We start from the raw sequence: 26273 nt of genomic DNA on the forward strand, positions 1-26273 counted from the left end.
GGCGCGTGTCTACAAAAAATAATTAAACAACTAAATTACATAAAAAATTTAGTAAAACTCGCATAGCTATGAATTAATTACTCGAGCCAAGTGTAAAAAATGTATGTTCGTCGCATATCCATGTATCGATGCGCCATTGGTATCATAATTACACAGATTTGTTGTGTGATTTATTTGCAAGTGAGTAAAATTATACGATAAATATCTATACGGCAAAATAAGGCTTTATGAATTTAGTATTTGCAACACACTGCTCTGGGAAACCTACCACGTCGAAAATGCATCGTTTCTTTTGAAAATCCGGCCATTGATGTTGTTTACACTTGGGTAAATGGATCAGAGGAACGTTTCCTTGATCAACTTCATAGTTACAGCAAAAATCATAAACAAAAAGACGACATTAACGGCGATCGACGCTACGCTGCCAATGACGAATTGCTATATTCCCTGCGCAGTATTGAAAAGAATATGCCGTGGATACGCCATGTGTATATTGTTACAAATGGACAGGTGCCTAGCTGGTTGAATCTAGAAGCTGGTCATGTCACCATCATCACCCATGAGCAGATATTTGCTAATCGGTCACATCTACCAACTTTTAGTAGCCCCGCCATTGAGACAAACTTACATAGAATTCCGGGGATTTCAAAACGCTTTCTCTATATGAATGACGATTTGCTCATTGGGGCCCCTGTAGAATTCTCCACATTTTATACTCCTACAGATGGACAACTCTTTTATTGGCATTCCAAAATGCCTAATTGTGCACTTCTGTGCCCATGGAGTAAAGTCGGTAATGGTAGATGTGATCACGCTTGTTATACACCTGAGTGTCAAATGGACGGGGGCGATTGTCCGGTACCCCCGCACCTGCTCCAATACTCAGTACGAGTTTTTCAGTTCCTGCCCACAGATGCGTATGGTCTCTCCATACAAACTACCCAACAACTTCTCAATAGAAAATTTGGGTACCACGAGCGGTATGTAACTCCACACATGCCTTTCCTACTTGACGTTGATGTGATGCAGGACGCATGGAACGATTTTCCAATTGAATTGTCCAATACATCTTCACATAGATTTAGAGACGCAAGTGACATTCAGTTTCAGATATTCTATGCTTTCTACACCTACGAAAAGCAGACGATCTTGAGCCTCAAAGAAATATTGCATGAGCATGATGTCAATCAAAACAGTATGTTAGACAACGAAGAGGTGAACTGGATGATTGTTAAGCACTATAAGAATAAATCACGCCCAAATCAAAACGATACACACGAATTTAGAAACGTTTTAAGGGCTTGTATACTAGACGACACTAATCAAAAAGCATACAATACAACACAGCTTGAAAAGTGTGAATTATTTGAGGAATTTCTCAAAACTTCGCTAAGATCGCGCCGGAAATTTAAAAGTATGTTCATGACAAGAGTACCTCCAAATGGATTTTACATGTTTGCTGCTTTAAAATCACAATTGGATGAAATAATTTCAATTTTAAATGATTTAAAACGAGAACCCAGGTATTTTTATTATCGTTCATGCACTGTAGAAAACTTACTATTGTATTTTCAGAAAGTTTATTTGCCTCAATGATGATTTAACTCATACACCGCGCAGGAAAGAAGTTAATCAACAAATATACAAACAACTAGGTTTGTTTTACCGCGGGATGTTTCCTAAACCGAGCAAATATGAACTTCCTAATGGTGAAGTGAATCCACCTGGGAAATATATAGATGAATTATTAAGTTATAATTCGAAAGGAAAGCAAAAAAGTGAAGAGGAGTTAGTAATAAAAAAATATTATTGGTGGGTACAATGCACAACACTTATCGCTTTGATTGCCAGCGTCACGTTAATCTGCATAGTTCGACATGGGTATAAGTGTCGAGAGAGCGAAATGTATTACAATAAATAATGTATACCACAATTCCCCACACATGCGTTTTAAACTTTTGGATATGTAAATTATTTTGTATTTATTTTATTACATACTCAAGAAAATCTGAACCGAAACATAATATTACGTAAAACGTTAAAAATTGGATGAAATTCCCAACATAATTCACTTTATTACATTGCTTATCACAGTTTCGTAACCAAACGAAACTTGAAAGCAATTCAGAATGCTCGCAGTAATCATATACTTCATAGATATTTGATATTGAGATGAGTAATATTAAATCTAGAGTTATTTTCCTGCATTTCGTAACGTTACCTCTTTTAAAAATGAAATAATGATTGATTTGTATCATTTAACGATGAGAATTCTCATCATTATACATGCTCTTCAAAAACTTGGAATGTCGATCTCGTTCTTCTTTCAATAATGTCAAACTACGTTTGACTACATTATTATACCGTTGAGACAAAGACTCTTCGTTGCCTTTAACTTTTGGGATATATCCTGTATATCCAGCTATTGGTGGACATTCGGGAGAAACATCTCTTACTGAAAATAATTTATTAACATACAAAATAATATTAAATGCACCAAGTATACTTTTAAATCTATCCACATCCGAGCGCTTTGTTTGTAAAACATATTTAACATCGTCGCTGTTTCGCACTGATTTATATTTTGGTGCGCTTAGAGATCTCAGTTTGTTTTTGCTTATTTGTTGTTCTGGAACTCTCCTTTGTTTCGCTGAAAACTCATGCATGCAATCATCAGCCGTGCGACTATAGGATTTACCAGAGCGGAAGTTTAAAGTTGGAATGAAACCTGGAATAAAAGTTGACTGATAAGTTAACATGAATAGCATGCGAAGCAGTTGGAATCGTAACCAGTATATCCGATGATATAACGTGGAGCTCTGTTTCTAGTTTCAGACGCGGGGTCAGTTGTCTGGCCCTTGGTCCTTTCAATTGGCTGTAAAACAGCTCGGTCGTGTTCATTGTTGTAGCGATATGCAGGACGCGGCTTTCCAATTATTTGTTTCTGCTTTAAATCTTGCAGTATTTCTTTGGTTCTAGATCCATAAGAAGTTCCATATTGAAATCTTAAAGTTGGACAATGTCCAGTATATCTGATAATTCAGAAATATAAATTAATAAATATATACAAAAACAAAAATTAAATTTTAAATTTAAAATTAAATCTTTGTCAAAACAAGATTTTATTATTTTATGATTGTCTGTGTATGCATACACTGATAATTTTTCGTGCAGCTATCCCAGCAAAGTTTAAATTAAGTTTATTCTTATCATAAATCAAAACCACCGCAAAATGTCTACCAATTCACACAGAACTTGATAGTTATCTAGATTATTTACCTTGAGTTGATAAAATGATTTGCTTTTGCGTTGTACCTAGGACCTCCTGGCACAGTTTTACTAATGTAACGCAGTTAACGCAGAATCTATTTTAAACGCGCATCATTTAACAATATTAGAAACACCACTTTCATTAATCATCGCCACAAATCTCACCCGCTCGCTAACTTTTTCTCAATGCTAAACGAGCACGAGTTTGAAAACTTTGATTATGTCATTGGATATGTGCTAACTTGCGTGTAAACAATACATAATAAATCCAATCAACATCCACACCCACACGTGAATCTAATTAATGATACGCACGGGTAATTATTGCAGACCTTGAACTTAAAACTTCCTGTTACGGTTGCATCATTTGTTCTTATCAGTAAACGAATATTTATAGCATTGCTTATGCAGTTAAGCTATTAATATGAGGGAATGTTGATATACGACATGATAACGTACAAAATTGACAATAAATTATAAATAATGTGAAGGTTTCAAGTATATTCCCTGGAAAACATTCTTTAGAAATATAAATTCCTAATAATTTAATATGTTTGATCAATAATAACATATCAAATTCTTAAAATGATTAATTATTGATAAATAGGTATTGAAAAAATATGGGTAAGTGGAAAGTGTAGAGCGCGAAATTCAAATTCTCAATATTTATTTTACGTATTGATTGGATCGTATTGGGAGTAGTTTCCGACTCAAACTATCCACGGTGATAATAACTCCCAAGTGGAGTTGATACGCTTTTTATTGATCAAGTAATGAAAGTAGAGTCGTCGGTGGTTAGTCGGTCTCTTACCCTGGAATATGGCACCCATCATTCTTATTGAAAAACTGATATCGCTCGTTTCCCGAAACAGTTTCAAACATGTTTCTATCCAAACTTGTTATACTTCACTTATTTCTTTAAAAAATCACGCACGCAAGTTTTTATATCGCGTTGTAATGTTCGGACAATCACATGATTTTAATAAACAAAGAAAGTCGACGGAAGATAAATCTCTACACAAGTTTCTTGTGTCACGGCTGCTGCTGATTGACTGATGCTACGAAGAACACTTTTTATTGCGAGTGCACATCCAAAGTAGTCAAACGGTAAATGCACGCCGCGTTGGTTTTCATGCGCGAAAAGAGAGGAAACAGTAAACAATCCGATTGCGTTGGAAACCGCTTCTGCGCGCTCCCACTATGCCCACACTATTCGTTCATGTAGTTTGTACTACTACGTTCGTTGTTTTTACGATTTTGCTTTTTGCTTTATCTTTTGATTCGGTTTACACCGGTGCGACAGAACTGAAACTAGAATAGATCATCGCACAATGCGACAAGGTCCTGAATGATGGGAACTAATCTATTAATGATCAACTTTTTAAAAGCATGTTGGAGTAGGTAACAAAGTAGCATTCTTCACTGATTGTTTAACTAGATATATGTAAAAGTTTTTATGTTGGTTATTGCAGAGTAAACAATTTAAATTGCTTGTAGTTAAACTCGTGCAGTAAAATACTTTTAAATTATTCATATTTTTCGGTAAGTGGTAGATATATCATATTGTTGAAAGTTTTTGTACAATATTTTGTATAGACTTCTTTTTGTTTCTGTCTAATCATGTGGATAATAATGGGTTGAAAATTTACATAGTACATACTTAAAGAGTGAAAGCAAAAAGTATTAAAATGAACGTTTTAAAAATAGAGTGCATTTGCATATTGCATTATTATTATTACTTTACTTAAGATTAAATATTGTTTCAAGTATGTAGTATGTTATTTATTGAGTCAATAAAATAAGAGGCACACGCGTCATTTGCAATAAATTGATAATGCGCGTTTTTCTTTTCAAGTATTTTACAAATTTTAATTCTAAAAATAATTCTCGATTTTTTAATTCAAAATTGAATTGATTATAAGGCGCCAGAACATGATATAAACTCAATTTTTTAAACACTTAATACAGTTTTTAATCAATTTCTTTCTAACAAATCTATGATAACAATTCCATAGCTTGATAAAATTAGTTTGGCGTACGTGCAACACAATTACTCACACCAGATAATGGCGCTACAAATTACTGCGATAAGAATAAGCTAATGTACAGTTGTGAAAATTAGTAGGCCAAAGTGAATTATTACATTCATCAAATAATTATAACATTAAGCGTGCTCCAGCGTAAAGTTTAGTTCAACGCGCGATTTGCATATTCATATAAAGTGCTCAATTTAATCAAGATTCGAGATGCAGTGTTGTTGAACTTTTATTAGCTGTTGTACATGGTAAATGGTCGCGCACGTCGTGGACTGGATTGGGAAAGTTCAGTGAAGTGGGCTCCTGTTTGCGCTAAATTGTGGGCAGTCACTGGAAAAAAGATTGCGGCCTGAGACCTGCGTCTGTTCGGTCTTGCTCTGTGCGTGCGAATTTCATGCCAACACGAACGCAGTAGACTCAAGTAGACGTAGACGTTTATGCGGTGTGGCCGGTCTCGTGAAGAGATTCGTCTCCGGTGCGGAGTTTCGCATGTATTTGTGGGTGTTCTGCTGCATTCGCCGTGGGTATTAGTTAATAAATATGGCCATTAATTTGAACAAACATAAAGATGAACTAACAAACGCCTATAAGGATGTGATATCGGAAAAAACCGATACTGATTGGTGAGTAAGCTCTTAGGGAAATGATCCGCCTCCTTAGGTTATGTTTACAAGTAGATAATGCATTATTGTTTTGTTATGATATTTTAGGGCGTTATTTGGCTATGAAGGACAAACAAATGATTTGAAAGTCGTTAATACAGGCTCTGGAGGCCTGGAGGAATTGACAGAAGATTTAAATAGTGGAAAAATAATGTATGCTTTTGTTAAGATTAATGACCCTAAAACCTCATTACCCAAATGTGTATTAATCATCTGGCAAGGAGATGGTGCTAACACTGTACGCAAAGGTCTTTGTGCCAATCATATAAGAGATGTAGAGAAATTCTTCAATGGTGCAATTACAATTAATGCTCGAAATGAGGAAGAAGTAGAGCCTCAGTTGATAATAGATAAAATTGCAAATGCAGGATCTGCATATAGCTTTAAAGCACCAAGGAGTGACAATTCAGGGCCTAAAGTTCCAGTTGGTTCTAATTACAAGAGAGTAAATCCATTGCAAGAAATCAATGCTACTGAAAGAGATCAGTTTTGGTATAAAGAAGAACAAGAGGAAAAACGACGTGTCGAAGAAGAACGAAGGCGCAGAGACGAAGAACGAAAAATTTTAGATGAAGAAATTAAAAAAAGAGATGAGCTAGAAGCGAAACGAAGAGAAGAAATTACTAAAAAGCGGGACAGCACAATAGATCAAATCAAAGAGGCTGAATTGAAACAGGCTGCAAATGTGGAATCCAAACAAGATACACAGAACAATGTCGCCGAGAGAGAGGTGAAAGTCAATCAAAGCGATATGATCCGTCAGCAACGCAATGCAGAGACACAGAATTTAATTGCTCAGCGAACAATTGATGCGCGATCTATATTTGAGAAGAATACATCGGCAGGTCAAATAAAACGAACGCCCGAAAAACCTGTTCGCACGTCATTGTTGAAAGCGCAACAAGAAAAACAAATGCAACAGCAACAGCAGCAACAACAACTACCGGCCCAACCAGAGTTAGAAGAGCAATATGATCCTAATACAACTTCAACTGAAGTAGATTCCACTAACATTGTTAGACATGATGAACAACAAAGTGATGACGAATCTGATCAGTTTGCTACAATTAAACGTTGTCCAAAAGATAACAAACAAAACTCTGTCACAAGCCCCACTGAACCAGATAATGATATTCAAATGCAGGAGAATAATAAAGTAGTTGAAGAAGTGCAACAAATTTCAGAACAACAATTTGTTGATGCAGTTATTTATGGTGATGCTGGCATTAGGGCGCGAGCTATTTATGATTATGCAGCAGGTAATACTGTTTAAAAGTTTGTTATTGTTCCAATTTACTGATCAAAATATTTGTTTATTCTAGCCGATGATACTGAAATTACAATTGATCCAGGTGATATTATCAGTCACATTGAAATGGTAGATGATGGTTGGTGGCAAGGATTGGGTCCTGACGGCAATTACGGTCTATTCCCTGCTAATTATGTTGAGCTTATTTAATTCTTCCTTGCTTATTACGCTTAATATTTCAATTATCCTATATGACTAAATGTTTTGATGTTACCCTAATTTTTTTACCTTAATATTTACAAATTACTTTGGGATAACGTTATTGTACTGTTTTTAAGACTTTGCTTCATCCATGAATTTTTGTAATGTGCAATTTTTAACATAATCATTTGATGCATAAATTATTACTTTATATTTTTTGTTTTTTTATATCACTAAAAACTGATTTATTATTTAATCATTCAAAACACAAAGTGAACGGAAGTGTAAGTAATGTTAGCTGCTCAATTTTCCAAATAGTTTTAGATATTTGTATCCCAGATTAAATGAATGCGTACGACTGAATTTTTGTCACCAAATAAAAATGGGCGCTAGGTGGCACTGCATGTTCAATTACCAAGAAATATGTTTCTTGAAATTAACTATTGTTTTACATACAAGTCAAAGGAAATCAGGTTTGACGAATACATGCATTTTTGCGTTTTCATTTGACTAATATAAAATAAATTTCAATGATACTGATTGCTCATTTCCGATGCAATTGCACAAGATTTATTAAAATTTAAAAAAAATACCAACTTTTGAGCACACATATAAATCACTTGAGAGTGGTGATTCACTATACTATCATACTACAGTGAAAATAATGTAATTTATCTAAATTTTCGTATTTTATATAAACAACACATTTATTATTATCTACCAAATAACCTCCTCATACAATATTTAAAGTATGCTTCTTATTATATTAAATATTACTTTTATGCGGCCTAAAGTGCATATAAGAAAATATTTAACATATTGTACACACTGATTTAAAGTTTAAAGCAAAAAAAGATAAATATATATATATTAATGTGCTACAAAACAGAGTGCCAAAGTGAAACTCGTAATTCTAAATTTATCGGTGATTTAGATACGACTTTTAATTTGGTTGATTTAAAGTACATATATGTAATTGAAATGAAATGAAAATAGATTTCTGTTCAGTAGTATGATCCTCAAATGATGTAATGCATCAATATTAAATACAGTTGATTGTTGTAAAAGTAAAGTATAAAACATTGTTAATGACAATTTGTATCATTTACAATCATTTTCATAGAGGACAATAGGAAGTAAAGTTCAAATTTAATAATATCTGTGTATAAACTGTGTGATGTACATGAGATCGACGTAAAACAGAAATATTTCGACAATTTACGGATTATACAAAAATACAAAATCATATGTATGTGCACGAATGTACGTATTTATAAAAGATTAGTCTCTGGAAGTCGCGTGTAAGAAGGATAGATACTTGAATGTCATTTTATCATATTTGTTATTCTGATATAAAATAAATAATATCACAAATTGCAATTGAAATCCTAATTTTTGTGCTTCCTAGTTAGATCCAATTGAATGTTTATACAAAATAACTAAAGATTGCCCCACATTAAATCAATCTCTCTTCGAGATTCTATTTCTCAAGCGATAAAAATAACAAAAATTGCTTTTACTTTAATGCGTTTCTTTACGTTGCTAAATAAACATGGTTCTAATAAAGCTAAACGAGCTGTTTGTACAAACGAACGAAATGAACTCTCTCTGAACTGTGAGGGGTGGCTATTTGAGGTATGCAGTATCACCGTACGCACGTTGGAAGTTTATAAGAACTTGGGCTTGTGGTTGACTCATCTGTCAATGTTCAACCTGAGGCTTCGACGCGATGACAAATTGATCTTTCGGCAATAGTGGTCCACGAGAAGAGAGCCCAGTCACAACCCAGGATCGTTGACTTTGACTCATGTCGCTGTCGTGCAAACGATTTAGATATATCCAGCAGATACTAGATATATTTTCGCTTACCTCTCGCTGACGTTCCAGCTTTGCACGTTTCACATTCATCAATTCAGAACTTCCTCTTGTCTGTGTTTTATACCTTTGCTTCGCTAAAAATTTTATTTTATAAGAAAAAAGTGCAATTTTTCAATTTTTGCCCATTTTCTTCAATCGCAAATATCTCGTAAACTAAAAGAGATAAATAAGATCTGATCGCAGCGTTTTAATCTATGAACTATTCTCTATAAGATAGGTTAGTTAAAACATAAATCTGAGAGATGAAATTTTCATTCTTAAGAAAAAATTGCCAAGGGGGGGTGCTTGATACTTTTTTTCGACGATTTTTGAAAATTCATATCTCTTAAACTAAAAGCCACAGCAACCAACAAATTGCTGATTATGATAGATTGGAAAATTCTGTATCAGATAAAAATATAAAATAATTATATTTCCTACAGTAAAAGGTCGAAAAACGCGAGTAAAAGTGCTAAAAAGTGACATTTTTCAATTTTTGCCCATTTTATTCAAACGCGAATATCTCGTAAACTAAAAGAGATAATTAAGATCTGATCGCAGCGTCTTAATGTACGGACCAATCTCTATCAGATACGATAGTTAAAAGGGAAATCTGAGAGATAAAATTTTTACTCTTAAGAAAAAAATGACCAAGGGGGGGTGCTTGATACTTTTTTTCGACGATTTTTGAAAATTCATATCTCTTAAACTAAAAGCCACAGCAACCAACACATTACTGATTATGATAGATTGGAAAATTCTGTATCAGATAAAAATATAAAATAATTATATTTCCTACAGTAAAAGGTCGAAAAACGCGAGTAAAAGTGCTAAAAAGTGACATTTTTCAATTTTTGCCCATTTTATTCAAACGCGAATATCTCGTAAACTAAAAGAGATAATTAAGATCTGATCGCAGCGTCTTAATGTACGGACCAATCTCTATCAGATACGATAGTTAAAAGGGAAATCTGAGAGATAAAATTTGTACTCTTAAGAAAAAAATGACCAAGGGGGGGTGCTTGATACTTTTTTTCGACGATTTTTGATAATTAATATGTCATAAACTAAAAGCGATAGCTACCAACGAATTACTGATTATGAAAGATTGGAAAATTCTCTTTCAGACAAAAATATACAATAATAATATGTCCAATAGTAAAAGGTCAAAAAACCTGACTAAAAGTGCTAAAAAGTGACATTTTTCAATTTTTGCCCATTTTCTTCAATCGCGAATATCTCGTAAACTAAAAGAGATAATAAGGATCGCATCGCAGCGTCTTAATCTACGGACTATTCTCTATAAGATTGACTGTGATTGGAAATTTAAAATAATTTAATTTAATGCGTCTAAAATCTTGTCCAATTTCGTTTTGTGTGAAGCCGTACTAAAAATATTGCTTGTTTGTGCAACTTCTAATAACGATTAAATGATCGTTGAACCTACAAGTTATATTTTTAGTAGACGCATTTATCGACTCGATTCGTTTGAATGATATTTCATATTGATGTGATCGTTATCACGTCAACCTAAATGTTACTTAAAAAACTTATGTGAATATCCATTTAGGATCGTAATAAAACTTTCGGTAGGGTAGGCAAACGATATTACAATTATCAAGAACATCATTTTCAGGCAAACATCCCGATTCACGTCTCGCACACAATTCCGCAGGCTAGAAATGATATTCACGCACACATTCAAAGTCCTGCGGCAGGATTCATGCTTATCCCCGTTCGGCTAGCTCGAACACAATACTTAGCATCTATAGCAATTTATCAACGTCAAAAAAATGTGTGTAATCCTTTTCTGCACATGTACGCATAATATTTCGGTCTCTCATATCTAGGTTATAGACAAAGGTGGCACAATAAAAATATTATATCCTTAAATATACACTACCCTGTAGTGTGTACAGTACCTTGGAATAACTGCTAATTAACACTTTTGATGTTTTATTCACAGTTATTGCATTCTCTGCAATACAATGATTTAATATTTACAAAAGTATGCAAGCAAACAGTTTTCTATTCGTTTTATTTTTTGTGTGTATAAAATGCCAAGAAATTGATAAATTACTTCTGGTAATGTTTGAGCATCAAGTGTAAACAAAGCGCTATGTGAATTAAAATTAGAAATTGTGCAGACGCGTCTTCGTTGTTTATGAATACAACATGGAACTCATACTGGAAAATTGTAAATTTCATGTCAGTTTTAACGCTTCTAGATTCTGTGCAGCAACATTTATTCACTGTTGGGAATATTTGTATGCGCACATATTACTCCCTATACTTTATATGCAAATTCATTTTAAATTGCAAATTTAATAGTACGAACACATTTAATAAAATTAACTAATATAAAAATAACCTTTAGTCAATAAATTACTCTATATTACGGAATTTGCATGTATTGGCAATAAATTGTTTTTTAAATGTTCAATTTCTGTACTTCATTATGAAGTTCTAGGTAAAAAATGTTTAAATACCTACATACTAAAACTAATTATATTTGTATTAAATGCAATTTTAATTTTAATATTATATAAAACAGGTAATTTTTATATAGGTTTGCAGGTTATGTTAACTAGTTTTCATATTTGCTCTTGTGATCTAACCTCAAAGGGGGGGCTAGACTACCTAAATTCATAATTACACTTAATCCTAGGAGGTCTCCCTTTGTCTAAACTTAGATAAACCTCGAAATGACAAGGTAATCATTAAACTTTTAATGCTGCTATTGTACAGTTTTAGATCTCAATACCTTAAGTCAAATCTAGTCCAGAAAGTGGACAAGAAACTAATTTAATATTCGAAATCTTTACATTTATGACAAGCTTACACAATACTTCGTTGTGTAGTATTAAGCAGAATTCAGGCATTGTTTCATAGTTCAAACTATATATAACTGTGTCCACGTGTCTATACCAAGAGGACACCATTTTGACGTCATGGACAACAAACAATTCACATATCCTCTATCTAATTGTATTGTATTATTGTAAATATGCCTAAAACGCTTTAAAGATTTTGTGGGTATAATAAAATCAAAGTAATGATAATATTAAATAATATGACATGAAAAAGATACGCTGCATATTTTATTATATGTTTAGACTGTGAAATATAAAATCTAGAAGTTGCGATTTTATGCCGATAGCAAAAAACTAAATTTACTTTGACTGGAAAAGAAATTAGTTGGTAAAATTGACTGGATAACATGTTGACTTTAAGAAAAAGTTGTATGTAAATCAGAAACTTAATCTATTTTTGGATCTAAATTCGAAGCAAAAATCGAATGATGCTCTACTTGAAGAAGCAAGATTGTTTCACAATATTATCTCATCGTTGGCGTGTAATATCTTAAAAATATAATTTAAAAATGTTTAAAATACTTCAAATGTTAAATAAACCTTTGTTTATATTTAAAAGTTCACCTATGTGTTTTATTACTCACTAAATTATCCAGGTCTATTTTTTAAAACATCAAAAAACGTAAACTTTTTTGAAGTTTTTCTTATATCTGTGTTAAAAATATAACAAAAGCCTACGTGAAAAACGCACATCAACTTAGGTACATCTCATCGCTCATCTGCATTTTTTTACCACCAACTTCTATTGAATAATATAGTGGTGACATTTTCTTAAATATTTATGAGCACAGGGATATGCATGTTTTTCAACAACTTGAGGACAATTTTATCTGACAAGTAGGAGTTCGCAAAAGTGGGAAATAAAATAAATTTACGTTTTATATTCGTTCATAACTCTAAATAAATGCGTTTAATCGTGCACTTTATGCCACCGCAAAATATTTACTCTAAACTTATGAAATAAAAATTACGAATACATATTTACCAGAGAGGTGATAATAAGACACCAAACATGTGCAACGCAACGTTACACGAAACAAATTACGTGTGGGCATTTCTAAACACGCTTTCTGCTTCATTCAGGCCACAATATAGCATAAATTAATTTGTTAGCTGGTAATTAAATTATAACCGTTTTTTAAAGCGTGCAAAAACCCGTCTGGTAAGCAATAACCATCGCCGTAGCAGAGAATAAAACAATTGTGTTCTGAAAAATAATCAGCGACCTTTGAATCAGCGCACATTTTAAAGTTTCGACAGGTAACTTGTTGATGACGGCGAGGGTGGTAAAGCGTGCGGTCGCGCGTGGTGGGGCGGCAGCGCATGCATGCGTTGAGGCTCTTAATTGCGCGTGGAAACTGCTTTGGATGATCGTCGCTCGCAAAAAAGCAACGCCGCCCTCGTCGAGCGCAGCACACCGGCAGCAAACAAATACCCATTCGAACGGTCGACACCCAGCGTAACACACAACGCACACCGGTCGGCGGCGGCGGTGGGCTTACGTTTCATTCGTTAGTGTTGCGCTTTATTGAGTTAGGAGAGGAAGATCGCGAGCGCGCCGGCGGCGACGGCAGCGGCGGTGGCGGCAGCGACGGGAGTCGCGGATAAATTCCCCTCGTGCCGTTTTCGGCGGACTATAACGGCGGAGGCTGGCGCGCTGCGAACCTTAGTTACGCCGCAGCAGTCGAGCTGAGCATCCGCTCTCGCGATCTGTTCGATATATTTTGCGTCCTCACGCCGCTGTAGCTCTAACCGACTATTTCGAACAAGTACGCTAATATTTTTCAGATCAGACCAAAGTCACGCCAAGAAAAATTAATAACGTTACACGAGTTTAAAAATAAAACGTTTAAAAAAATCGAGTCAATTTGCGAATTATGTTAATATTTACTAAATTTCAAACCTAATTTCTTAGCTTCTCACCGTTCTATTTTTATCAAATTTATACAATTTTCTGTTCCACATTGTGCGCATCATTTTCGATTGAATCGCCAATCATTATATAAACAATTCAAAAAGCTTAACAGACAAGCCAGTTTTCATTATCCACTTCAAACATTGCTTGCACACACACACTCACATCCCAAAACTGACATGCGTCTGGTATCGAGGCCTAACATTTACACTTCATGCTGCACTAATACGGACTGCGCGCTTTTTGTTTTTATATATATTCTTCTGTGTGTGATACAATCAGACGCCTTATCACATTGCACCCATCGACAACGGCCAGCCAACGAGTGATTGAATGGAAGTACTTTATAACCAACAATTGGTAATTATTATTGTCGTTTAAGTGTTTGTGTAGTGTTCGGTTTAGTGATACGACAAGCGCGCAAATCAATCAAATCCGACGTGTATGTCTATTCCTAAAATTAATTTGGAATTTGGAGGCAATTATTTTATGCAAAACTAGTTAATTAAATCACACAAGAATGACAAACATTTCAATCATATTTTGCGTGAACGTCGAGTGCACATTTCCGTCTAATTTGCTAACTCATTAGGAAGTTTTGTGGGAATTTTAGCGCGTTATAAATAATCATTTCGGATTTGATCTCGAGGGTGCCATTTAGCACTGTCGGACGGTTTACGTTGCTTTTTTGAAAGTCCAACCAAGTTTCAGACTTTACAATTCAATTATATCTTTATAAAAATGTCATCCACCTAGAGGAAAAATTAAAGTTTGACTTTCTTTTTGTTTCGACTTGTATTGTAGGTGCTGGTTAATATAATTGTAAATTTTAATTCATATTAATTTTACTTGCAAAGCTCCCATAGTAATTATATGAAATTAAATTTATTGATTTTGTGTCAGCACCTCCACTACCGGTAAAATCAAATTATGTCCTACAAAAATAACATCTGTATTTTGTTCATTTAAAGTTTTATAGAAGAAGAAGTGTAGTATTATTTTTACTGATCGAAGAGAGAAGTTCAGAAATTTTAAAATAACTTTCAAAATATTTAAGATAAAGTTAAAACTTTCGAAGCACTCGATTCAGAATTACATTCCACAATTCACAACAATAAGCTTTTATTTATCAGATTACTACCTAAAAAATGATTAACAATTAAAATTAGATTTACAAAAAAACCTTGGAAAATGTTTCTAACTCTTTTGTTTCTTTTCATAAAATATCAGTATCAATAAAGTCTATACATACACTGAAAAATATTTTAATTGATAAGAGATTTACTGAGAAACCATTAAAATAATTAGATTGATATTTGAGTAATTAATAAAAAGCCAAATATGTTCTCGGAATTACCTCATTTTGTCGATTTTCCATTAACAGAAAACAGTTTTATGTACTAATTGACGTAAATCTATAAAAAGTTAGCAAATTGTATCTAATCTAAAAATTTTCAAAAAGTAGATAATAAGCTGTCAAACTTTCATAGATTTATACGCAGTATAAATATTTTAGTTTGTAATATTTATGGTGTACATAATTCATAAATTGTTCCGCCCGCAAACAAGCGAATGTTTTATTCGTCGCGCATATATTCGTAATTTTTTGTCAGGGTTTTGTTTCGCAAATAAAAATGTTGTCGGGGCGGCGAGTTCAAATAAGTTATGGGATTTCCGAAAATTGAAATGTTCATCTGGCAGCCTTCAGAATTCGATGTACAAACAAGTGTATGTGCTTGCATGTAACTTTACTATGAAAGAAAAACCGAAAGATTCATGCAATATTTTCATACGGCTTGTCAAGGCGGCTACAAAAGTATGTGCACACTATGAACATACTCGTTTTTGAGAAGGAAGACGGCGGTGCGCGGTATTATTTTATTTATGTAGGCTAAATATATGCGGGCTCAGCTGGCTTCAAAATTCTATTTCAGATGCCTGCGCTTCTATAAGGCACGTAAACAAAAAGATTGTTTTAATTTAACATTTTGAGCTAATACGGTAGTCGAAGAGTTGGAGCTTACGTTTTTCATTTGTGTGCCAGCTGCGGAATGAACTTATTCGGGTGTTTTCGATTCATGCGCCGCTTGCTTGCAGCTTATGATTCGCAATGTACGGGTCAAATACATTGCTGAAAGAATTGAAACGTTGCAGAGATTGAAACAGATTGAAAAGGTATGTGCATAATAGAACTTTAGCGTTGCGTATGTCGAAAAACATACGCGTGTGTGGGAATAAAATTCTGAAAATGTAATTCTTAGAAAAGTGTCTTGAATTCGAGTTATACATTGTATTTCGCATTTATGTCTGTTTTATACACAAATTCTTTGAATTTTCTTGTAGAGATTGCAATTCTGTGCGAATTCAACTTAAAACAAGGTTGATTTTTCGAAAATTTAATTATTTTCAGAATTCAGAATCACATTTTGTCAAGTTTTAATCACTTTTTTATTAAAATTATATCACGAAATACGATTCAATAGAAAATCTTTTTATTAATGAATAAATCTTTTAACGGAAGAAGTTTCGCGCAATTTATTAAAAAAACATAAACATTTACTTTTGTCTGCATCGCGAGGAATGTTTCTCTATTCGTTAAATATGATTTAATAAATTAAATATTACGTATAATAAAAATCATGAATTAAAGTTCCTGAAATAAAACTGTTACGAGTTACTGCGCAGTACTCATTTTTCTTCAACTTTCAAAGCCAAGAATTATGAATAAAAGCGCGCACTTTGAAGCTATAACTTCACGCAACCTCCTTACAACTAATATTCTTTACAACCAACAGTCGTTGTTGAACTTTCGCTGTTTATTGGTTACTGGATGCTTGATGTCTTACAGTGCAAATTACGCGTCAACGTTGCCCACAGGTTATAAATGTAGACACTCCCAAAAGTGTTTCATCTCGATGCACACAAAATCACCGTGTCCGCCGGACGACATCGTTTCAAATGAAAATTTATCGTTCCATAAAATTTATCTCCCCAACAAACTTGCACATATTTCACTTTGTGCAAACGCGCTAATGCTTCGTTTATTTTTTATGTCGTCAAAATGCGGGTGTAACCGCGCGTCGAATCATAAAATCTTTCTGTGCGAGTACTGCATCTGCAGGCGGGGATTTTTTACGAAACAATTAGATACGCTGGGTGCGCTGTAAATTGCTCAAAATTAAAAAAGTATTGACTTGTGGTGAATAAGAATAAATTGCTAAGGATTATTATTTTCTTATGAAACTTAAAATACAACGAATGTGATTTGTTTGAATATGAATAAAATCCACAAATTTAGCGATTTCCAATTTTGTTCATAAAACAGAAATGTAAGCGAAAGTACAAGCAGAACAAAGTCGATTTTGGTCTCACCCAGTTGGGGGATGAGCGTGACAAATTTTTGCACGTCACATTTCATCATGCGCTAGGAAATGGAATGTACACGTACATTCCGGCAACACACGCGTTTTTCACCCTTGTTTTGTCGCCGTGAAATGAACTTATTTAACCTTGTTGCACTGAGAATCAACTATCCGCGCTGTAATTTGATAAACTGTAATTGCCGCGCACTTCGCCAAAATTTCAAACAAAAATCCACAAGGGTACAGTGCTACAACAGCGTAAAAACTTTGTAATAAGTTTGCAGAATGTAAATAAGGAACTTTGTGAATGAAAAAAGTTGAGTAGTGAATTTAGTTTTTATGTGGCTTCAAATTTTTTATTATATATAATGTCATAAATTATATTTTTTATATATGCTGGAAAGCCGCCGCTGCAATATTCGTTTTATGGTGCAGAATTTTTCGCATGGGTCAGGCGGGTTTATAGGAATATTATTTATCAAGCAATTTAGACTTCAAAGTAATTTATGCAATTTTTACTTTTGTTTTAATAAAAAAGAAATAATAAAGGGAATAAAGAAGAATGTACTTTTACATTAAATGTTTCATTACGTGTATTCAAAGTTTGAATAACGAAACATTGATTCAACTGTATTCAGATTTTTTGTGAAGTTATGAAAAATATTTATAGAATAAATTACCAAGAGGATTTGAAAAATATTTCATATTTTTAATTAAAAGAAATCTATGCATTTATAAAGTTTTAAACACTTTTGTTTTCCATTACGCTTAATAATAATAATTTCTTTCACGTAGGTGCTTGAAAACAATCTTAATATTGTGTTAATTACTTAACACATAGAATTATTGCGTCAAAATCTTAATTCTCATGTATTTTGACATCTTACTTGCGTAAAACCCGGAAATTTGACACGTTATTTCACAAAGCAAGCGTTTTTTATTCGTTAAAATGTTAATCTAAAACCAATTTTATCACACAATACCAATTGTTGTGCAGCAAACATTTCTAAGATTCAATTTTTCAGTCCCCAAGAAAATTTAAAATAAGAAAATTATTATTAACATTTGCCAATATTAATCATCAATCTGATCATGACAACATAGCACTGTTAGTATTTTCAGTAATATCCGAATATCTAATATGAATTATTAGGATCATCGTATTATTAATCGAGGGCCGGATCCAACAAGCAACAACCCAAACATTTGTATCATTAAACTACCCTTGTATTACATATTTGAGTGGCAATCATGAATTTGACCCTACATCAACGAAAATGTATTGCTTTATCCCGAAAACTTGATATTACGAGCACAACATTATAGACATTGATATGTAGCTACTATTATTTTAAATAGAAAATTGAATATTACGTAAACAATTTTTAGACATTCTGGGAAATATGCAATAGTTTTTGCTGCGATTGACATCGATAGAGTTTCGACAAGAAATTTCTCCAACTGCAAGCGAACTAGTTCAATATAAAAGTTCAATCATGTGGTGCTTTATTGACCGAGTTGAATTCACCTTTAAATATTTGTTTAAGAAATAGCGGTTTTGTTTAACCACCATCCAGAAGTTAGTGGAAGTTCTAAACATTTTCATGTGTGTTTGTTCACTTTTAAACTCACCCAATCGGAATGCATCGGGGATTATTTTTAAAAACTTTCAGCTGGTCAATAAATATGTCTATTTTAATGTTTCAACTGAGAAGAAAAGAAAATAATTTCTTTCCCCTGTCAGAAACAACTGCTGGTGGAAATTACTGAACAAAGGAACAAGCTTTTTTCATTTAAACATTCCTCCCAACAATAACTTATTTTCGAATGGCGCAAAATACATTCTCCATTATAAGATTATTCTCGGGCGGATAGAGTGGCCGTAAACTTAGCTTACATACACAATACACATATTCAGGTAAATGTCAGAAGGTGGCGAAGTGAGTTCGAAGTTGCTGGCCGCACGACGCTAATAGGAAATACACACAAATAATAATATAATTGCAATAACAACATCCTTGAAACTCGTCACAAAATGTCTGCGGCTGTCATGGAAAATTAATTCAGCGGTTGAATACACATCTAAACATGAATTGAATGTCGTCATCGGCAGCACTGAAAGACGCTGAGATATGTTAAGTCCACTCGAACGATTAAAACTCAGTACGCCCGCGGGTTGAATTGCGTCTCTGCGTGTCGGCGGAGGCGCCCGACACGTGATTCGTATCTCACGTGCCAATTGAACAATGTTGTTACGTCTATTCATTGGCAATAAATGTAATTATAATGAATGCACACGCATTGGTCGGGAGTATTATTAGAGAAATGTGATTTACTCAGTTGATGACGGAAGTACCAATGGAAAAATTGCAGTGGGTGACAATTAACAAGTAATTTTAGTTAACGAAACCGAGGTAAATTTACAATCAATAAAATTAATAACTGAAGTGAGCTATAAATTTAATGCTGAAGTGCATAATGATTTGATTTAAATACAATCTCATTTTAAACTGGCTGCAATAGTTTTCTTTTGTGACAATGATAATTCCAACAAATAAAACACAAAAATCAAGTATTTTTAATGCATAGAATAATTACTCTTACACATTGTTCCTATTCGCTTATAATAATAGCATTCTGCAATTGGAAAAACATCGGAATGGAAATACGTGTTCAATTCTTTTTTTGAATAAAAAACTGGTATGGATCCTCGAGAGAAAGCAACTCAATTCAATGACCAAGTGGCCATTACAAATTGTAAGGACTACGGATAGTTTGAATTTGCTGCACTTCACACACACATACGTGAAATTGAATTGAATTAAAAGAATCCGACGAACGTTACTTCAATTAATTGTAAGGTATTTTTCACAATTGTAATACAATTTGCAGCGAATTTATTGCAACGGATGCGTTAACAAATGAAAAAGGAATGTCAATAAAATAAGTAAAAAGAATTCCAAGCACAATACCTACATATTGGAAAAGTTGCAAATAAAATTAAATAAAAAATACGGCAGCAATTTCTAAGTTACACGAAGTCATTTTTGGTATAAAAAAAATTCAAAAAAACAATACGATTAAAAATGGAAGTGCACACTCTTGAGGTTAGTTTTGAAGTTTATACTACCAGACAAACTCCACCCGATTTCCTATATCGATTATATGTCATTTTATCGCAAACAATAAAGTAAAAATAAATAAACCTTGCGTGAATTGTATAAAAGTTTCAAACTTTCTATTGTTAACATAATCCTTTGAAATATTGCAAACAATTCAGGTTCAACTGCAACAACAATAACAACAACAACAAAAAATAATAGTTCCCCAGTTTTAAGAAGCTTATTGAGTCCAGCTTATTGCAAATACTTTGATAAGCACGCAAAATCTATTTTCCAAGCTTTATTTTCAAATAAAAAATATAGCTAAAATGTCTTCCGCTGCAAATTAACGCACACTAATTAATTTTTGTAAGTTAATATTGCTTCAGAGTTTCATCTTAAGTTTCAATCATTAAAGCAAAATATAATGATGTTATAACATACGATATATCTTAGCCGCATTCATTGTATCGGAAAGTTTACCGAAGTGTTTTGAGTTTGTACGCGAAACAAATAACAAATAAGAACATCAACATGAAGTATATTCATCGGTGTTATTCAATATGCAAGATTTAAACTAGTTAGAATATTGCAGATTAATCCTAAGCTTAGAACAAATTAAATTATGGAAACAATAATGGCGTCCTTGTTAAATCATGCGCAACATAAATATTTGCCGAACTAGACCACGCTTCCAATAAATACGTGATTTGAACTTGTCGGTTAAGCAAACCAACTACCAACGTTAAACGACAACTTCACTAACAATGCTTTTCTTGGAAACAAACCCTGGTTTCTCATTCGAAAATGTAATCCTCCCTTGACGTTGCGTGGTTGTTTGCGGTTTGACAGTGAAGAGTATTTGCATTACTTACTAAACGATGATATTTCCATTGAATTGATTCGTCAGTTCTGTATAATTACGTTTGACTTTCAGTTTTGCAAGTTTTCATGTTCTACATTTAAATTAAAATGTGATAAATCATCGCAAAATATGGAACAGAACTTTTGTGAAAAGTTCCAAGCAGAATAAAACAATAAAACATGAAATTTTCAAGTGGATCATAAAAAAGTCCGCACTTTGTAAATAGCGTTCGACACGTAAGACAAAAGCATAAAACTTTACGTATTATCTTACTTATACAGTGCTTTTAGACTATTATCTGATTATCCGATTTACGTCGCCATCGAAAAACGCTGGCAAACTTTTCCGTTCGTAGTTCGCACCTTGTAAAATATCTATCGATCGACGAACAGAATATCTCAGACAAGCAGTGAAAATATTATGAAGTAAAATGTTGGGTAGAAACGTCAAAAAGCAATGCTGAGCGTGTATATTCAACGAGAGTACTTACAAAATCGAATTTCAAGTGTTCTTTTATATCATGTGCCACTGCTACTGCTACTGCAACCATGCATTTTGTGTGTCTTGCTACCAAAATAAAATTTGTTTCTTTTAGATAATAAATATTTTGAAGTTGATTAAAAAGCAAACAATTCTATTCATTTAGATGCATACGGAAAAGCACTTTCAAATTTGAAAGTCACTTTTGCCAAAACAGGGCGCTCTTAATCGCTAAATGCAATTAGTGTATGTGAATTAATTTATTCCAGGAATGAATACAACCCTATGTTTTGTTGTGCGCTGGAGCGCACTGCGTCTGATGCGGAGATGCACCTCTGACGCATTATTGTATAACCTGATATAAAATAGAGGATTGAGTTAAGTACACAAACGCTTAAAGTAAAGAGCACACGTCAGCAGAAATGGCACTACAGTTGATTGAAATCTACCGCTGAAGGACATTTATTTACTATTGTTAATTAACACCATACGTTTACGTTTTGTCCTAATTAAATATCCTGTTACGAAGACCTCGGTTTGAACCGATGCGAACCGCTTAGTTGAGCAATTGGTGTGGATGGTTAGCTATATCCACGGCTGCTTTCAAACAGTATTTTCGAATCACCGTGTTTATATGCAAACACGGTGCCTTGAATAAATAAATAAACACATATTTGGCAATACCCACGTATCCCATCGTATTATTTTGAAAATCAGGTAATTTACCTTTCCGTGCTTGTTTTGTCATCTTTGCAAACAAGGAAGTAATTGAAAAATTCAATTTTTTGGTCTAAAAACAAGAACTAAATTCAATTTTAATGCTCATATTATTCCAGCAGTCTTTTTAGCATGTCTACTATTTACTAGTGTCAATTTAAATAAATTATGCACATTTTTACCATTTTTGATAGTTGAAAAAATGCATAATTGCCCAAATTTAAAACTGTTCTACCTTTTACTTAGAAAATTTAGTAATCAACGCCTTTATTCTGTAACTCAAACTTTAATTAATCTTTACAAATGTTTCCTTTAAATTGAAAATAATTTGACATTGTGAAATGGAAGCAAAGTGAAATTCACTCGTTTTGTTGCATCAATTTATACTAAAACGGTTTTTGCCTCTTTGTGAAATTTGCTGCCGCGTTGACGTCAACTGATACCACACCGTCCTCTCAGATTGCGGATTGGGTGGACGGAAAATAATTAATGATTCACGCTGCATGTGTTACAATTAATTATTAAACACTATCTTTTATAAAGTCCTGGATGAGTTGACAAACGATTTTTCTCCGGCGTTGACTGACGCAAAATATTGACATTTATGTAATGTATGACCAGCAACAGGTTGCACCCCCGAGGGTTGTGTTTTCGGGAGCAATTTGGCAATTGATACTTTAACATCACTTATTATGATTAAAATATTTGCTGAGTGAGCTCATTATAAACTAATCCCAATGTTATTTTTGTTACAGATTTTGATGTTCGACGTATAGAGATTTATCAATTCACATACAACAACGAATGTAACCCAATGACAATGAAAAATAGTGAGTGAAATTCATTTCCATGCCATTGTTGAGCAAGTCTCTGCAGCAAAGAATCAACAACGAGATTGAAGTTAGTCGAGTCAAGCGGTTAGTGTAAGCCGCCATACGACGAGACCTAAGTAAACTATTGAAAATGCCAACGACGATGAACGACACGATGGCAGACGCGAATACCGAGGATGACATTATGAAGCACTTGTCGGTGCAGATAATATTCTACATGCTCTACGCAGCAATATTCCTGTTGGGTCTCTTGGGCAACATGCTCGTCTGTTACATAGTTTACACGAACCGCGCGATGCAGACGGTGACGAATCTGTTCATAACGAACTTGGCCCTCTCCGACATCCTGCTTTGCATACTCGCGGTGCCATTCACACCACTGTACACATTCCTGGACCGCTGGATATTCGGTCAGCTGATTTGTCACCTGGTGCCGTACGCGCAGGCGACCAGCGTGTACGTATCTACATTAACTCTGTCCGCAATCGCAATCGATCGATTTTTCGTCATCTTGCATCCCCTAAGACAGCGGATGAAGTTGACGACTTGCTTCGGTATTCTCTTGGGTATCTGGTGGTTCTCGATGTTGATTACGCTGCCGTACGGTATCTGCATGAAAGTCGAGAGCCACAACGGCAAAGAAGTGTGTGAGGAAAACTGGAGCATACAATACTTTGAAGTGGCGTTCGGCATTTTCACACTGCTGATGCAATTCGTGATTCCGTTCTGTATAATCGCCTACTGCTACTGGCGCATATCGAAGCGATTGAATCAAAGGGCAAAATCGAAGCCGGGATCTAAAAGCGCCCGTCGTGAGGAAGCGGATCGTGAAATGAAACGTCGGACAAATCGAATGTTGATTGCGATGGTAACGATCTTCGGAATCTGCTGGTTCCCGCTGAACTTAATCAACCTCATCAACGACGTTGTCGATCTGGGATCAATTTTCCATTTGCTATTCTTTCTCACACACTGCATGGCGCTATCATCCACATGCTATAATCCGTTTCTCTATGCATGGCTAAACGAAAACTTTCGCAAGGAGTTCAAACAAGTGCTGCCGTGCGCACTCGGCAACAGCTCGAATCGTTATTGCAATCCGGACGAACACACGCTTGATACGTTATTGCATTCGAGCGTGTTCACGTCACCCGCGAAACAGCTCGAGCCGCGCGAGCCCATCGCCGAACGAATACCGCATCATATCCAGGAGTACGACTTGTAAATTGCCAACAAATTATTCGCGGAGTCGGGCCGCGCTCATTCTCCAAAATCGCGTCTACTCGCAAACAACAACGAAACGAACACTTGTAACACTTCCGTCATCCTCATTCCCACGCCTCACGGCCTCACTCGAGTTGTGGTAAGGATATTCAACATTGAAGACTTATTATGATCATTATAATCAGGATTTTCTATATTTATCTTCTTTATCCAAATGGCAATTTGATTTCAAATTCAAATTTTTATTTTTACTTCTATTATAAGTTTAAAGGAGAGTCGTGTAAGATGACGAATAAAATATCTTTGCCATAACGCGACGCAAATTTACCAATCCCATATTATCAGATAACCCCCTATAGATCCTTGAAAAATTTAAAATTTTAGGTTATACTTGCTAATTTCTGATCTCATCAGATTAGGTTATGTTTTTTTCTGTTCGGGCCGTCATCTTACTCGACTTTCCCCCTAACTCTTTGCAGTCCCGATTGTGTTACTGTTATTTGTTTTAATTAAATGTAATTTGAATCATACCCGGAGTTAAGCAGAGATTCAACGAGGAAACAGAAAACGAAAATGGAACGCTGATGACTAACCTATGCACAATCAACGAACTACGAATAAATAACACATATTACGAACACAAACAACAACACAAACACACGTATTGTAACTCAAGGGGACACACATCAACAATCGACTTCATTGTGACAAACCGAGTAATTCCACCAACCAGCATATTAGATGTAAGAAGCTTAACCTCGGCAGACATAGGAAGCGATCATGCCCTCGTGATTGGGAAGCTGAGACTAATATCCCTCCAAAAGAAACAAGCAAAAACATGCGAAGAGCGCACAAAAATAAAACAGAAGGACTAGCTGACCAAACAACCAGAGAACTATATGCTAACAGACTGAAGGAGAAAGTTACAAACAACAACATACAAGAAGGAGATAACGTTGATACGGCATGGGAAAGGCTGAAAAGCAACATACAACAGGCTGCCGAAGAAGCGCTAGGCAGGAAGATCATCAAGAAACCGAATCCTTTTGCTAAGAGAACTCCATGGTTCACCGAGGAAATCAAAATGAAATGCAAGGAAAAAAAGCAGGCACACATTCAACACCTCACGCAAAGAACGCAAGAATCATACGAAAGTTACAAACAAATCCGCAGAGAAACGCACGAGTTAGTACGGAAGACGAAATCCGAACACTGGAGGATCTTCTCAAAACAACTAGAACATGACTTCTATGGAACCCAAAAGACAGTATGGAAGACCATAAGAAACCAGAGAAAAGAGCTCACAGAACTGGTACAAGCAAAGGGAATAGACAAAGAGACCTGGATAAACTACATCAAACATCTATACCGGGACACAAACCAGGAGAAACCTAATATCTCAGTCAACATACAACCTGATGAACCAACCATAGTAAGCATATCTGAGGTGGAAACAGAACTCGCTAAACTCAGAAACAGAAAAGCCAGTGGCCCGGACGGAATACCCAATGACCTCCTGAAATACGGCGAAGAAGTGCTCGCGGCCGAAATTACGAAACTTATCAACATCATCCTGAAGCATCAGAGAGTACCAACTGAATGGAAATTGAGCACACTAATAATGATGT

At 34.5% G+C, this 26273-nt stretch overlaps 5 protein-coding genes across 10 annotated transcripts in view; 4 read left to right on the forward strand and 1 right to left on the reverse strand.

The window, feature by feature from the left end:
* Positions 1–66: 66 nt before the first annotated feature.
* Positions 67–1933, forward strand: LOC135794670 (N-acetylglucosamine-1-phosphotransferase subunits alpha/beta-like). Of its 3 annotated transcripts, none has more exons than XM_065306015.1 (3): positions 67–180; positions 238–1523; positions 1576–1933. In XM_065306015.1, exons 1-3 carry the CDS (start codon positions 100–102, stop codon positions 1919–1921), a joined length of 1713 nt encoding a protein of 570 aa, XP_065162087.1. In that variant the 5' UTR covers positions 67–99; the 3' UTR covers positions 1922–1933. The 3 variants fall into 3 exon arrangements, with proteins under 3 accessions (XP_065162087.1, XP_065162089.1, XP_065162088.1); XM_065306017.1 differs by having other exon boundaries at positions 1580–1723; XM_065306016.1 differs by having other exon boundaries at positions 77–180; positions 223–1523.
* Positions 1934–1956: 23 nt separating this feature from the next.
* On the reverse strand, positions 1957–4484 carry LOC135794673 (ciliary microtubule inner protein 2B-like). The gene is made up of 4 exons (XM_065306021.1): positions 4082–4484; positions 2791–3032; positions 2507–2728; positions 1957–2455 (listed from the first exon to the last, which is right to left on the reverse strand). Exons 1-4 carry the CDS (start codon positions 4150–4152, stop codon positions 2259–2261), a joined length of 732 nt encoding a protein of 243 aa, XP_065162093.1. The 5' UTR covers positions 4153–4484; the 3' UTR covers positions 1957–2258.
* An 888-nt stretch (positions 4485–5372) lies between these two features.
* On the forward strand, positions 5373–7631 carry Abp1 (Actin binding protein 1). Its single transcript, XM_065305169.1, has 3 exons — positions 5373–5929; positions 6017–7227; positions 7291–7631. Exons 1-3 carry the CDS (start codon positions 5847–5849, stop codon positions 7425–7427), a joined length of 1431 nt encoding a protein of 476 aa, XP_065161241.1. The 5' UTR covers positions 5373–5846; the 3' UTR covers positions 7428–7631.
* A 6177-nt stretch (positions 7632–13808) lies between these two features.
* The window catches only part of LOC135793559 (prolactin-releasing peptide receptor-like), a 33666-nt gene continuing 21201 nt past the window's right edge, over positions 13809–26273 (forward strand). The window contains exon 1 of one of the 2 annotated variants that reach the window (XM_065304570.1): positions 13809–13917. The gene's annotated coding sequence lies outside the window, so the exon portion shown is untranslated. Of the gene's footprint in view, positions 13918–24642; positions 24785–26273 lie in introns of those variants that run through there. The other variant, XM_065304571.1, reaches the window with a different exon arrangement.
* Positions 13811–25482, forward strand: LOC135793561 (prolactin-releasing peptide receptor-like). Of its 3 annotated transcripts, none has more exons than XM_065304573.1 (2): positions 13811–14423; positions 23344–25482. In XM_065304573.1, exon 2 carries the CDS (start codon positions 23552–23554, stop codon positions 24644–24646), a length of 1095 nt encoding a protein of 364 aa, XP_065160645.1. In that variant the 5' UTR covers positions 13811–14423; positions 23344–23551; the 3' UTR covers positions 24647–25482. The 3 variants fall into 3 exon arrangements, with proteins under 3 accessions (XP_065160645.1, XP_065160647.1, XP_065160646.1); XM_065304575.1 differs by lacking the exon at positions 13811–14423 and adding an exon at positions 16181–16238; XM_065304574.1 differs by lacking the exon at positions 13811–14423 and adding an exon at positions 19592–19839.

This window comes from Atheta coriaria, unplaced genomic scaffold (assembly GCF_025399875.1).
Source record: "Atheta coriaria isolate IRGN ID8LTWV9N9 unplaced genomic scaffold, Caltech_Dcor_3.1 hic_scaffold_6_pilon, whole genome shotgun sequence".
Lineage (NCBI taxonomy): Eukaryota > Metazoa > Arthropoda > Insecta > Coleoptera > Staphylinidae > Dalotia > Dalotia coriaria.

What these genes read in the sequence shown, in the direction of transcription:
- LOC135793561 (XM_065304573.1), top strand. Translation starts at nt 23,552, where the DNA reads ATGCCAACGACGATGAACGACACGATGGCAGACGCGAATACCGAGGAT.
- Abp1 (XM_065305169.1), top strand. Translation starts at nt 5,847, where the DNA reads ATGGCCATTAATTTGAACAAACATAAAGATGAACTAACAAACGCCTAT. An exon ending in GAAAAAACCGATACTGATTG is followed by an intron (nt 5,930 to 6,016) that starts GTGAGTAAGCTC and finishes ATGATATTTTAG; the next exon opens with GGCGTTATTTGGCTATGAAG. An exon ending in TATTTATGATTATGCAGCAG is followed by an intron (nt 7,228 to 7,290) that starts GTAATACTGTTT and finishes TGTTTATTCTAG; the next exon opens with CCGATGATACTGAAATTACA.
- LOC135794670 (XM_065306015.1), top strand. Translation starts at nt 100, where the DNA reads ATGTATGTTCGTCGCATATCCATGTATCGATGCGCCATTGGTATCATA. An exon ending in GTTGTGTGATTTATTTGCAA is followed by an intron (nt 181 to 237) that starts GTGAGTAAAATT and finishes TTATGAATTTAG; the next exon opens with TATTTGCAACACACTGCTCT. An exon ending in GATTTAAAACGAGAACCCAG is followed by an intron (nt 1,524 to 1,575) that starts GTATTTTTATTA and finishes TTGTATTTTCAG; the next exon opens with AAAGTTTATTTGCCTCAATG.
- LOC135794673 (XM_065306021.1), bottom strand. Translation starts at nt 4,152, where the DNA reads ATGTTTGAAACTGTTTCGGGAAACGAGCGATATCAGTTTTTCAATAAG. An exon ending in GATGGGTGCCATATTCCAGG is followed by an intron (nt 3,033 to 4,081) that starts GTAAGAGACCGA and finishes CTGAATTATCAG; the next exon opens with ATATACTGGACATTGTCCAA. An exon ending in GGATGTGGATAGATTTAAAA is followed by an intron (nt 2,456 to 2,506) that starts GTATACTTGGTG and finishes AATTATTTTCAG; the next exon opens with TAAGAGATGTTTCTCCCGAA.